Raw genomic sequence first — 12,913 nt, forward strand, 5'->3', positions numbered from 1 at the left:
TGAAATCCAACAGAAATGTAGGTATGAGCGGACAAAAATAGAAATGTCGAAAATACACAATCTGGTGCGGATCGTAAGAATATCATTGCCTAATAAATAAAACTCACAAGTTCCTTAAAAAAAGATAATGTATCTGATATGTCCAGGCTTGTGATGTAAGCGGTGATCCCGATCTCGGTTAACATATTGAGAATTTTTAGAGAGTACTACTCCAGAGTACATGGAACCTGGTGTATGCTACATTCTTCAAAGTTACAAATACAGAATCAAAGCACAACTCAAGAAACAAACTACAAATTCAGTACCAACAATGATAATAGATCCACATGTCAATTCAGCTTAGCTACTATTCGCACATGATCTTTTTTCTCTTATAACCTATGTTTTCAGTTTAGATCTGATGTTGTTCTAACATGGGAAATACCTGATACGTCGGTATTCTAAACATTCACAGTCTCTAAAAGTGGGTACCAAATATCAGGCGCCCCATAAGCTCCGGTATTAGCAGAGCAGATATGTTCTCATGCACTCATTAGCATTTGCCAATTTCGTTGTGTTGATTAGAAACGAAATATGTTTCGTCCGATGGTTTCACATGGAAGACCTCTAATAATAATGAAAAACTACAAACTCTGCACTTGACTCCGTGGTTACTTAATTTCAGTATTCTAAAATCGCATCTTACAAAATGAAATCCACTACATCTGCACGTCGTTGAGATCTTGGCTCAACGCCCCATCTGTCATTTTCACATATCGCTAGCCAACAACTAATCACTCCATGCTTCACAACTGTGTTCAATGAAGAGGAAACAAGGACTATCATCAACTGACAGGAAAGCCAAGAAATTTGTTGATCAGTGCGACAACCGGCTTCGCTTCTCCTGGCGTGTAAGGTTGGAGCACATTCAGATCCATCGCCTCGATGGTCTCCAGCAGCGTCTGTGGATGGGCACAGAAAAGGTGATTCCTCTCAGCCAGTTCATCTGCTAGCTCGCTCTGGTGATTGTCCATCAGATCTTCATTCACAACAACGATGAGAGGTTTGCCCAGTCGCAGCGTCTCAAATATGCTTCCAGAACCTGTCAGCAATAAGTTAACTGAACAATTGCTTGGAGTGCATTTTCTGAAAGTGGAGGTCGCTAAAATGCAACAGCCGACAGCATATTATTTCCACAATCCTCTTACTCTGAAGTGTAGCAAGTTTCATTCCAAGGGACTACACAACTGTAACAAGTATAAGCCCTGATTCCATGATCACTACTCGAAAATGACTAATGGCAATTCAGTAGGCACCCATTTCCAGCTGCCATAATATTCACAGGAAACATACAGTTCACTACAACGACCACCTAGTAAAGGACATATCTTGAAATGCTAGTCTGTGGCACTTATTCATTCTTGTCACAAAAGTAGTTTGAGGTTGAAACTACAGATCCATAAGAGATTTCTACAGGTTTAAGGGCTGCGAAAATATCAGTGAATAAGAGGTTGCTTAGGGCATACAATTTCATCTGGAGAATATTATTAGAACAACCAATATATATATAGGCAAAGCATTCACCATAAAAAATTAATCTGCTTCAACTATTTTCTTTTTCTCAACAAAAGATCTATTATTGAGATTTGATCATCACCTGCATGACTGATGACCAAGGATGCTTCTCTTATGTAGTCAGCAATACTTGGTGAAAAAGTGAAATGCTCAACTTGAAGATCTGAATTTCCTGAAGCCTATATTCCAGAAGAATAAACGAAAATCATGCTTCGTACATACAGTTTGCACCAAAATGTCAATCTATAGACCACATAAACCAACATGGGCCTAGAAACACCAACTAGATAAATTTAATTAATTATTAATGTTATAATAGCAGTAGAGCACAATCAAGTTGCTCCAAGCACGAAGGTTATCAGTTACTGAAGAGTAAATTTATTTGTTGTGGCAACACAAATGTATGAAAGTATTTAATCTAGTGACCAGTTGTTCTAGTTGAAAAGAATTAGCCTATTGAAGATTCAGGGAAGCAAGCACTCTGTGGAGTTTGCAATGCCATTGTATAGGTACAACAGCATTGGCTGTTAGAACCAAGAGCTTTGGTTGTAACATGCCTATGTTATGAATGTTTTAGCTGCCAGATAGTCGAAAAGTTCAGACAATTAGGAGATTATAAGAAAAACAACTAGGACCACCTCTCTTCATGCAATATCTTTCCACAAGTAATGAACGATTTATCTAGTGTCAAAGCAGCAGTTATAAATGATAGTTCATAAGATACCATGCCCATTTCAGGATTGACAAGCACCATCAAAAACCCATTACCCTTCGCAGAAGGGATTGCGAAACATCATCAGTGTTTCCCCTCATGGATTGCGATTTTGATCACAAATACTGCATTGACTAAAAGGTGCAGTTTGCTAAACAAAACCAGACCAAGAAAATTGGCTGCGATATGGAGAGAAATGTTACCTCTGTCGGCACGTATGTTCCTCGGCCCATTTGAATCACAAGGCGAGTGTAACCTTTCTGCAGCAGTGCTTGTTTGACCTCCTCAGAATCCACCACCTTGACAAGAGCATCGAAACACGTAGTCCCTACCGTGACAAACACCACTCGCTTTTCTCCACCTCCCATTTCTTCTGAAGGCTAAGAGCTCTGTAAAAAGGAAAATAACCCCTCAGCTAATGAGCGCTGCACTGATGTTTCTGAAGCTTCAAGCTCCACGCAGCAAACTGTCCCTGGACAAGTGCCAGCTGTACTTCGAATTTGCTCTGATTATGCAAGAAAAAATATCATGCAACATGCGATATTCTGATGTTAGTGCAACTTCCGGTTCTTGCGCTACGAATTGTCTGAAGTTCGTTTCATCTGTATCTGCCTGATAATCATGTGCTTGCACTGGTTCTTTCTATGTATGAACTCCAACTAGGTTTTCCAAATTAACTGACATTAAGGGCTAGTCAAGAAGTGAATGAAGATGAGTGCGACCAAGGTGAGCATGGCGCCGGCGAGATGCACGGGTGGGGAGGCGAGCTCGACGAGAACAAATTGGTTGTACAGCGCGACAATTACAAGTCGGCAGCCCGAGTTTGTAGTCCCCACACCACCCAGTCGGCCGCCGCCGCCGTTCTTGTCCTCCCCGCGATCTAGGGTCAGGGCCGGACGGGGAGGGGGGCGGCCAGGAGGACGAGGTACAAGGACGGGCGGGAGGGCGTGGAGGAGGGTGGCCAGGGAGGAGAGGCGCCATGGAAGGTAGGGTGGGGAGGGAGGCCTTACCTGCGCCGCCGCCGGGGTCCACTCTGCGCGTGTGGTCGCTGGCCTCGGGAGATCGGCGGGCGGAGGGCGAGGTCGGGGAGGAGGGCAGAGGCCGATTTACTCGCCAGTTGGCCTGGTCGCGCTTGCGTTTGCCATCTCGTGTATACCGACCGTCGTGCATCCTTCCCACGATCCACCTCCTGCAAAAGCGAAGCGCGAAGAAATCCTCCTCTGTGCCTCGTTCCCGCGCCAAGAACTCCTCCGAGGTCGCCGCCGCCGCCCCTCCGGCAAAGGTACGTTTCCGCATCCGAGCTCACCGTCCCCGGATCGAACCAGAGAAGAGGGAGGGGCGGCGGCCGCCACGCCGTGCGGCCAGATGTGCCGGCGGCCGCGCGCGCCCTATTGAGAGAGGGAGGGGACTGGGGAGGGACTGGAGGAGAGGAGGGGCTGGGAGGAGAGGATGGGCTGGGCCACGAGCAGGGCGGAGCGTAGGGGCTAGGCTAGCAGAATCGAGCAGGGATGAGCAGATCCCGAACCTGGGTGGCGCGCCGTCGTCGGCCGGCGCGTGCGCGTCAACTGCCGCTGCCGTGGCCTTCCGCGCGCTGGAGAGGCAGTGAGGGCGCGCACTAGCCACAGGGCGCCACACATAGAGGCTCGCCAAAACGGCTAAGGCTTAGCGCCGATGCCGTGGGCATCACACAGTGCAGTGTGGCGCCAGTGTGGAGGGCGCCACACATTGACTTGTGTTAAAAACATGAAAAATCCTACCAAACTCCAACAGTTTTCATTGGACACAACAAGTAGCAATCTCAGAACATACACAACAAGTAGCAATCTCAGAAGATGTAGTCTACATCGTAGCAAGTAAATTCAAACAACAAGTAGCATTACAGACATTGTTCGAAATGACATGGCGGCCAAATGACATAGGGTTCAAAACTCAATACTTATGAAGATATAGTTCACAACAACACGTAGCACATCCTAGTGTCGTCCTCGACGTGCCGTCCTCGCGGGCTGCTTCCGGACGGCCATCATCTTCGTCCGCTGCCGTGGCTCTTGTTGCTGCTGCTCCTCCTGCTCCTCCTCCTCTGAAGATAACGGCTCGTCGTTCCTCATCCTCGACAAAGATGATCTCCGCGGCGGCCCCTCATCCTCCTCAGTGACAACCTTCTTTCCTCGGTTGACATAATCTTTCGGAGTGTACCGGTTTGGACCCTTGCCCCTTGGCTTCAACTGGTAAGCTGACCGTGGGGCTTGCTTGGAGGTATGCTTTGGAGGTATGCTTTGACTCAGAATTTCCTCGTCGTCAGGAATCTTCACAAACATGAAGACATGAGATTACAAAAGTTGAAATTAGTAAGAACATGTTTGACAGCAACAAAATAGTCTATACCTCCCGCTCTTCAGAAGAGGAGGATGTAGGAATTTCGCCTTCGCGGCAACCTAGCAAGTTGGCTAACCGCCGCATCTTTCGTGCAGTGTTCTGCATCATCAAACTCATGGTTACAAAGCCACCAGAACATAATAGCGTACATTCAAAGTTGGTGATCATACCTTAATGAAATGCCGCAACGGTCCGACAGGCTTTTCATCTCTCCCGTTCTGCTCCCACATAATCTCGCACTCGTGAGCTGTTTTTTGGATCTCCGTCCGTTGTGACAAACATAGCATACACAAATTAAGCGAGCACATGGCAATCTAGATGATGTACTAGTTAGTGAGAGAATCCATTACCACGAAGTTCAGCTCGGAAGCAATAGAAGTCGATCTCCCTCTGCGAGCAAAGGTGTCATGCTGGCTTTGCGCAACCTCATCGAACTCGATGGGGTCGTCCAAGATGTCCTCAGCATACGCGTGCTTCACTAACTCGATACGCGTGTTTTCATGGAACCACTCGAGGTAGTTGTTGAAAGCGGCCAAGTCGTGAGGCACAATCTCCTCAGGGCCAGCATTCCGTGTTGCTTCCAAACAGTGTAGGAACGCTGCGACGTGGCCGCTATGATGAACTGGCCAATTTGTGATCTTCCTCTGCCGCTGCCTATCAAGCCTGCAAGAATCAACAAGTTATATTCTACCTCTTCTATCAAGAATCTTCCATTGCATGATGCCAGAAGTTTACCTATGAAGCGCCTTGTCCGTGTCTTGCCACTGAGGTGGGCACTCCTGATACAGCCCAAACTGTCTCATCACTCTGTGCGGCTGGTGGTGTTCAACAAGCCACATGCATATGAGTGGACAGCGCATACGCCAGAACCGCGCCTCCTCCGTGCACTTGTGGTTGAGGTCAGTCATCCCGGCGCCAATATGGTAGTAGCTACCATATGGCTCCCATTCCACCTGCAGCATACAAATATCTCAGAATTTAGAACATGCCAGTAGAATCAATGAAAACTAGGATTGCAAAAGAGTGATCGGTTACCTGCTCAGCGATAAGAGTGTCCAACTCCGCAGTGTACTGCATGTACATGACCATTGGATCGCTCGTCATCTCAGAGACATTGTCCCAAAGGTATGCCCAAGTGGGCTCCCGATCAAGGTTCTCATGGTGATGAGGCCATGGCCTCTCGGTGAGTGTCCTAGGCCGCCCAACTGATAGGCGGTCCCAGCTCCATACGGAAAGTAGGAGCATGCATCCACCAATACCGCCGCTCCCAGTCCTGCTCCCAGTCCGGCGACAAGCTTCGTCCAACTGCGCACATAAGACATTTGGTTAGTACTTTGTCTAGCACACTACTATAGGAAAATAGTACATAGAACAAATCATCACCTGTCGGTAGAGGTAGGCAAGTGCCGCTGTTCCCCAACTCCACCGGTGCTCCAACACCGTAAGCGCCTTCAGCCAACACCAATGGGCCAGCTTCCCCCCACTATCAGGAAAGAGAGTCCTCGAAATCATGTACCATAAGTACACGCGGGTGTACGTCCTGATAGTGTCCTCGTTGGCCCCTTCAGGGCATTCTCCAAAGTTAGTCCTGGTCCAAGAGAAAGACACGCCGGCGGGAGCCCTCGCCTTTGGTTCTGCTGGCGGCGGAGGAGCCCTGCCAATAAGCGCCTCCATCTGCTGGCGCCACCCATCAGAAGCTGTGTTCATACACAGTGGCTCGCCCTGAATAGGTAGTCCAAGGATCATGGAAACATCCTGGAGAGTAGGGGCCATCTCGCCGGCCCTCAAGTGGAAGGTGTGCGTCTCCAGCCTCCACCGGTCGACAAGAGCGGTGAGTGCCGCGGCGTTCATGTTCGGCCCCCCACGGCTTACAAGGGATATGAACGGGAGAAGACCGGTAGGCTCGATGTGCTCTGTGTACCTCTCGTCATACGGTATATCCACTGTGCCATGGTAACGAATCTTCAAAGGGTGAAGATCCGTTGTCCTCTCCGTCATATGAACAGCTCGGTGATCCCTGTCATACTCTTGATCTAGGAGCCACACCATCCTACATGTTTACACAAATACACCATATTATGAGCCATTCATAACAAATATGAGCAACACATACATGAGAATATATCCAAATAAGCCATCACACATACATCATATACATACATATACATTCATATCTAGGCATTCCTAACAAATATGAGTTATTCCATCACAAATACTAGGCATATGTAACACATTTCAATGCATTTGCTAGGCAAATATTAGACATTTCAACACATACATACATAGGATTTCAACACATACATGTAAAATTTCATATCTAGGGTTCCAACAAATCTTTGGTTCAAACACATATACTACAATGTATATTCCACCAACATTAATTTCCATATCAATGGTTCATATCCAAATCCACCAACATAAATTTCCATGTCTAGGGTTCATATCCAAATCTACCAAATCCACCAACACTAGTGGATGAATCGGAGGGAATCGAAGGGGAATACCTTGAGGAATGGATGAGGAAGAAGTTGGCCGGATAGATCTGATGAATCCTTGGTCGATTTGGTGGGGGGGCCGAAGGGGAGGCGGGCGGCGGCGGCGGTTTCCTGGGAGCAGAGAAGAAAGAAGAGAGAAGAAGAGGTGTGGTCGGGCTGGGGCGGGCGCGGGCGCCACACTTAAGTGGATGTGTGGCGCCCGTGGCATCGGCGGCACACATGCTAGTGTGGCGCCCGTGGCATCGGCGCCACACGTAGAGCCTCGCCAAAACGGCTAAGTCCCAGACGTCCGGAGCCCCTGGATGTTTTCGACCCAGCAGGTGATATTAGTTGGCATGTGTGGCGCCGATGGGAGGGGCGCCACACATGCTGCCACGTCGGATCGGCGCACCAGCTCAGCGTCGAAGGTGCCACGTCGGCTGGGAGAGTGGCGCCGGCAGGAGGGGCGCCACACTGGCATGTGTGGCACCGATGAGAGGGGCGCCACACAAAAGGGTTAGATTGGTGAAATAGTTTCGTCGGAGGGTCAGTGTGTGCTTTTCTTTAACTTTTGGGTTATTTTTGTGCAAATCGCCGTAAAAGCTGCTCGTGCCGTCATTCGACGCTGCCTGCTGCGTCCACCGGTGGCACGGTCCCCTATTTCCTTCCTAAGAGCATCTCCAGCCGCGTCCCCCAAATCGTCCTCCAAACCGCGCCGGATTGAGCGTTTGGGGGACGTGTTTTGTTCGTGCCGCCTTTGGGGGACGTCGCTCCCCAGCCGCGTCCCCCAAACGCCGCCCCCAAACATTTAAAATACTTTTTTTTGGCTTTTTTATTTCAATTTCCACAAACTAATACATAATTGGGTACGTGGTTTACACGAAAACACAGTTAGCCACATGGTTTTCCACAAACTAATACATAGTTTGAACCGTCATGGACACAAATATAAAATTTTGCAAAGAAACTAAACCTAACTAGGCCGTGCATCGAAGGTTTCCTGTGTTCGCTGCTAAGAAAGAACACTCGAGGGCACACCCAGTCACCTAAACTGGAAAATCCAGCGGGAGGATGGTGCCCTTGTTGGTTCTACCGATGAGGCGAACATCCAGAAACCTCCGTGCACGTGTTCGACTGCGTCACGACGGTGCAGTTCCCGCAGCGACGCAGCGACGATGCAGTTCCCGCAACGACGCAGCGATGCGTCCCGTCGCGCCTAGCTCTGCGTGCCGGCGTTAATGAGCGCCACCGCTCCTCCGCCTCCCTCCGGCCTATAAAAGGCCGCCTCTCATCGTTCCTCTCACACACAAACCCTAGCGCCTCTCTCCCAAACCCTAGCCGCCACCATCTCAACAAGACTTGACGCTATGTCTGGTAGAGGCGGAGGGCGACCTCGCGGTCGTGGTCGTGGTCGTGGCAGCGGCAGAGCTGAACGCTCACCGTCGCCTTCCACGCCGCCGGCTTCATCGTCGGAGATGGACGTGGAGCCGGACGTGTGGTTCGAGTTCGTCCTCGTCCTCAAGGGCGACCCGCGCGGCATCCAGAGGCTGCCGGACTCCTTCGCCGACTACGTCGCCGGCGACGACCGCCCGCGCCGATGCATCTGCGGGATGCTGCGTGCGGCTACTACCGGTGGATCGTCGACGTGATCTACGACGCGCGCGGCAAGATGTACCTCAACATCGGCTGGGAGAAATTCGCGCGGCACCACAGCCTCGAAGCCAGCTTCATCCTCCTGTTCTCCTACTTCGGCGACAGGGACATGAGCGTCAAGGTCTTCGACGAGACGCGCTGCCGCCGGGACTACCACGGCGACAGCACCGACGAGGAGGACGACTGAGTGTTCTTTCTTCGCAGCGAACACGTGCACGGAGGTTTCTGGATGTTCGCCTCATCGGTAGAACCAACAAGGGCACCATCCTCCCGCTGGATTTTCCAGTTTAGGTGACTGGGTGTGCTCTCGAGTGTTCTTTCTTAGCAGCGAACACAGGAAACCTTCGATGCACGGCCTAGTTAGGTTTAGTTTCTTTGCAAAATTTTATATTTGTGTCCACGACGGTTCAAACTATGTATTAGTTTGTGGAAAACCATGTGCCTAACTGTGTTTTCGTGTAAACCACGTTCCCAATTATGTATTAGTTTGTGGAAATTGAAATAAAAAAGCCAAAAAAACGTATTTTAAATGTTTGGGGGCGGCGTTTGGGGGACGCGGCTGGGGAGCGACGTCCCCCAAAGGCGGCACGAACAAAACATGTCCCCCAAACGCTCAATCCGGCGCGGTTTGGGGGACGCGGCTGGAGATGCTCTAACCGCGCGACCCAAACGGACGGGCGCTGGGCGGTTCGTTTTGGCCCGTTTGGGTGGCCAAGCGGACACGCGGACAGCGGTCCGCGTCCGTGTGTCCGTTTGGGTCGCGCGCTGCGCCCAACGCGCGAACGCAGCGCATAATCGGAGAAACAACAAAACAAAAGAAAAATGCCAAATCTAAACAAATTTGATTAAACATATGCCCTATTTTGGGCAAATTTGTACATAGCCCTATTTTGGGCAAATACCTAGCAAAAGAAGCCCCTATATGGGCTTTTAAATTTAAACTAAAAACCCTCTATTAGGGTTTGGTCGGCGGCGCGGTCGCCGCCGGTGCGCCGCCTAGCCCCTGTGGGCGTCGTCGGCGACGTCGTCGTCGTGGACGACGTCCCCGGGCGGCGAGGCACTGTTGTGGCTCGACCGCGTCGGGGACTCCGGCCACGGAGACCACAGGGCCTCCTCCCAGGCCGAGTGGGGGTCCGGAGCCACCCGAAGTAGTGGCGGCGCACGGAGCAGCGCCTCCTCCCTGAGGCGCTGCTGCCTCTCTCCCGCCGTGCGGCGCCGCCGCTTCCTCCGCGCGGCGCTGGCCTCCTCGCCGCCGCTGCTCGCGGCGCTCCTCATCGGCGCGGCGCTGGCCTTCTCCCGCCGCGCCGCCTCCTCCTCCTCCCGTCGCGCCTGGCGGGCCTGGGCGTAGAGCTCCCAGCCCTCCGCTTCCTCGTCCTCCCGCCGCGCCGCCTCCTCCATCTCGGAGGTGCAAATGGCCGCATGGAGGTGCGGCCATTTCGCGTCCTCCTCCGCCGCCGAGATGAGCAGCACGGCGCGGAGGTCCGGGTCCTCCTCCGAGGACTCGGGCTTGGGCTCGAGCAGCAGGCGCAGTGGTTGCGGCAATGCAGCGCCGCCGCGGGCGGCCTCTCCGATGTGGAGGCCGCCTCGGTTTCCGCCGGAAGGCCGCAGCGCCGGCGGACGACGGCGGCTGCTGCTCGCCTCATCGCCGTTGGCTCCGGAAGCGAACCGTCGCTTCGGGGCCATGGCGACGGTTTCGCTGCGGGAGTGGAGTGGGGACTGGAGTGGAGGGCCAGATCCCCTCCAGTCCCCATTTAATAGCCTCCCTGGTCACCGACAGGTGGGCCCTAGGGAGACGAGGCGACCAGCGCCCGGACGCGAGCGGACGCCGCGTGCCATCCGCGGCCACGCAAACCTAGCCCAGAATTGGGTCGGGTTTGCGTCGTTTCGGACGCCGCGGCCGTCCGCTTTTGCGGTGCGTCCCCACGTTGGGCCGGGATTTTGTCCGACTCGACCCATCCGGATGCGCGGGTGCAGTTTGGGTCGCCCCGTTGGAGATGCCCTAATTTCTAAAGCTAGCCATGAGGGTCGCTTCCTAGCTGGTGTATGACGAGGAGCCGGAAGAGAAATCGACTGTGTATAGAGATATACACGTCCAAATTTGCACCTTCCACTAGAGATGCTCTGAACGGAGCTAAAGCTACGTGTCTTTTTTTTACAATCAGTACCACCTATATTTATAGCAACAAATAGTACATGGTAGAGATACATGAACTGACTCCAACGATTACAAAATAAAGTCTAAAAGATAGTAACAAATCTTCGAGGTCTTCAATTTCTTTTTCTTACAGAACACAATCTTGTATTCTTTTGAAGGCGGCCAAAGATAGATAACGAATCATCAAACTGTAGATACCGATGAAAGTTCTCCCATAATTTTTTGAGCCGCAATGCCAAGACTGCGTGCATGCACATAACCATTAAATCAGTCATACAACATCGGCAAGAGTACCAACACCAGTGAATAATGACCGACTAACTTTATCATCGTCGATGGAGAGCCGAGAGTACGAATCACCATTGTCGAGGACGTAGCAGCCGGGACAAAAACTGCAAGGATGATCCTCCTTGCGGCAACACCGACAAAAGATCCAAAATCGATCTGGCGAAGCAAGATCCGAAGGCCCATACCTAGAAAATTGTGATTGTTCAACACCACCATTGACGCCGGGAAGAAGATCTCGTCGCCGAACGAAAGGCCGAAGATCACTTATTGCAGACGATGCCATCTCCATTGAGGGAAAACCAACAAGAAGGCGGCTACCAAAATCCTAACATAATCTAATGAAAACAATACTTTTATTCGAAACTCCACGTATAGATCGGGTTCCCCACTCCGCCTGACGCCGGCGAAGCCGACCGGAGGAGGGGGAATCAATTTATGGACGAGGATGAACTGGAGGGGGCTAGGGTTGAGGCGGCGGCTGAGAGGAGAGACGGGAGGAAAAGATCCTAAAGCTACGTGTCTTATTAGACGTGCTGCTCGCAACTTAAGACTCATCTACGTGTCTTAGAGCATCTCCAACAGGCGCGCAAAAAGTCGGCGCACTAAACCTTCCTTCCGCCGCGCTGTAAACGAATGTCGGGCGTTGGACCGAATTTTGCCCCGCCGGACGCGCCAAAATGCATCGCGTGTTGGCGCGCTAAAAACGCATCTCCGTCGGATGCTCCATTTTGCAGCGCGCAGCGCGGCGCAAACAACAAACACACACAAGTATGAATCAAACAAGATTAAAAAACCATATAAAATTCACAAATAAAATGTACATACAAATACAATAAATTGTTCACAACAAATACAACAAGTACGTGAAATTATTCACACCAAATACAACAAGTTTAGAGACCAACATACAACAATACAACATAGTTTTGAGACAATACAACACATAGTTTTCAAACACATAGCCGTGAGCAAGCTCGAAAACGAAGATGACGACATGGCGACGGCGGCGCGGAGGAGGAGGCGGGGTAGAAGCGCCGACTTCTGCCCCTCGTTCGCGGCGGCGCGGTCGGTACAGCGCGGCGGAGCGGCCGCTACTGCCAGGAGGACGCGTGGGCGAGGCGGATCTACGGCGCGGCCGTGAGCAGCAGAGGGGACTGCGGCGGAATCGACCGGCGGCGGCTGGATTTCGCGGCGGTGGGGAAATGAGGGCGCGGGCGCAGGGGGGATTTTCCAGCCGTTGAGTATTCGCGCGTGCGCAGAGCGTTGTCGCGCTCTATAGCCGACGCGTCACATTTGGCGCTCGGGATTGCGCAAAACGTCGCGTGCCCTAAAAAACTTGCAGCGCCGCGTCGTTTGCCGCGCCTGCCGGAGGAGCGACTTCGCCTACGCGCGCTGTAAATCGGCAGTTAATATACCGCGCGGCCTATATAGCGCGCCTGTTGGAGATACTCTTATTAGATGTAGGACTAGGAGAGGAACTGTCCCAATCCACTCTAGTCCCCACTCTGCTCCGCACGCACGCATGAGCTTCCGCCACCATGGCCTCGAAGCGTGAGTTCACTCCCGGCGCGAACGACCACAATGCCGGCAGCAACCGCCAGAGCGCGCTGGTGCCATTCTCGATGGCGGCGCCCCTGCGGGAGAGAATCTACGTCACTGTGGCGGTTTCGCATATGTTCTGTGAGGCCGGCACCCCCATGA

General features: G+C 51.8%; 2 protein-coding genes across 2 annotated transcripts; both read right to left on the reverse strand.

Moving 5' to 3' along the window:
- Positions 1-613: 613 nt before the first annotated feature.
- Positions 614-3,406, reverse strand: LOC127306849 (uncharacterized). The gene is made up of 4 exons (XM_051337557.2): positions 3,277-3,406; positions 2,470-2,655; positions 1,637-1,733; positions 614-1,081 (listed from the first exon to the last, which is right to left on the reverse strand). Exons 2-4 carry the CDS (start codon positions 2,632-2,634, stop codon positions 825-827), a joined length of 519 nt encoding a protein of 172 aa, XP_051193517.1. The 5' UTR covers positions 2,635-2,655; positions 3,277-3,406; the 3' UTR covers positions 614-824.
- Positions 3,407-4,239: 833 nt separating this feature from the next.
- LOC139835693 (uncharacterized) lies at positions 4,240-4,910 on the reverse strand. Its single transcript, XM_071825555.1, has 3 exons — positions 4,813-4,910; positions 4,652-4,741; positions 4,240-4,572 (listed from the first exon to the last, which is right to left on the reverse strand). Exons 1-3 carry the CDS (start codon positions 4,870-4,872, stop codon positions 4,240-4,242), a joined length of 483 nt encoding a protein of 160 aa, XP_071681656.1. The 5' UTR covers positions 4,873-4,910.
- Positions 4,911-12,913: the final 8,003 nt, after the last annotated feature.

This window comes from Lolium perenne, chromosome 2 (genome assembly GCF_019359855.2).
Source record: "Lolium perenne isolate Kyuss_39 chromosome 2, Kyuss_2.0, whole genome shotgun sequence".
Taxonomy (NCBI): domain Eukaryota; kingdom Viridiplantae; phylum Streptophyta; class Magnoliopsida; order Poales; family Poaceae; genus Lolium; species Lolium perenne.

What these genes read in the sequence shown, in the direction of transcription:
- LOC139835693 (XM_071825555.1), bottom strand. Translation starts at nt 4,872, where the DNA reads ATGTGGGAGCAGAACGGGAGAGATGAAAAGCCTGTCGGACCGTTGCGG. An exon ending in CGTTGCGGCATTTCATTAAG is followed by an intron (nt 4,742 to 4,812) that starts GTATGATCACCA and finishes TTGATGATGCAG; the next exon opens with AACACTGCACGAAAGATGCG. An exon ending in CCTCTTCTGAAGAGCGGGAG is followed by an intron (nt 4,573 to 4,651) that starts GTATAGACTATT and finishes ATGTTTGTGAAG; the next exon opens with ATTCCTGACGACGAGGAAAT.
- LOC127306849 (XM_051337557.2), bottom strand. Translation starts at nt 2,634, where the DNA reads ATGGGAGGTGGAGAAAAGCGAGTGGTGTTTGTCACGGTAGGGACTACG. An exon ending in GAACATACGTGCCGACAGAG is followed by an intron (nt 1,734 to 2,469) that starts GTAACATTTCTC and finishes TCTGGAATATAG; the next exon opens with GCTTCAGGAAATTCAGATCT. An exon ending in CTTGGTCATCAGTCATGCAG is followed by an intron (nt 1,082 to 1,636) that starts GTGATGATCAAA and finishes TATTGCTGACAG; the next exon opens with GTTCTGGAAGCATATTTGAG.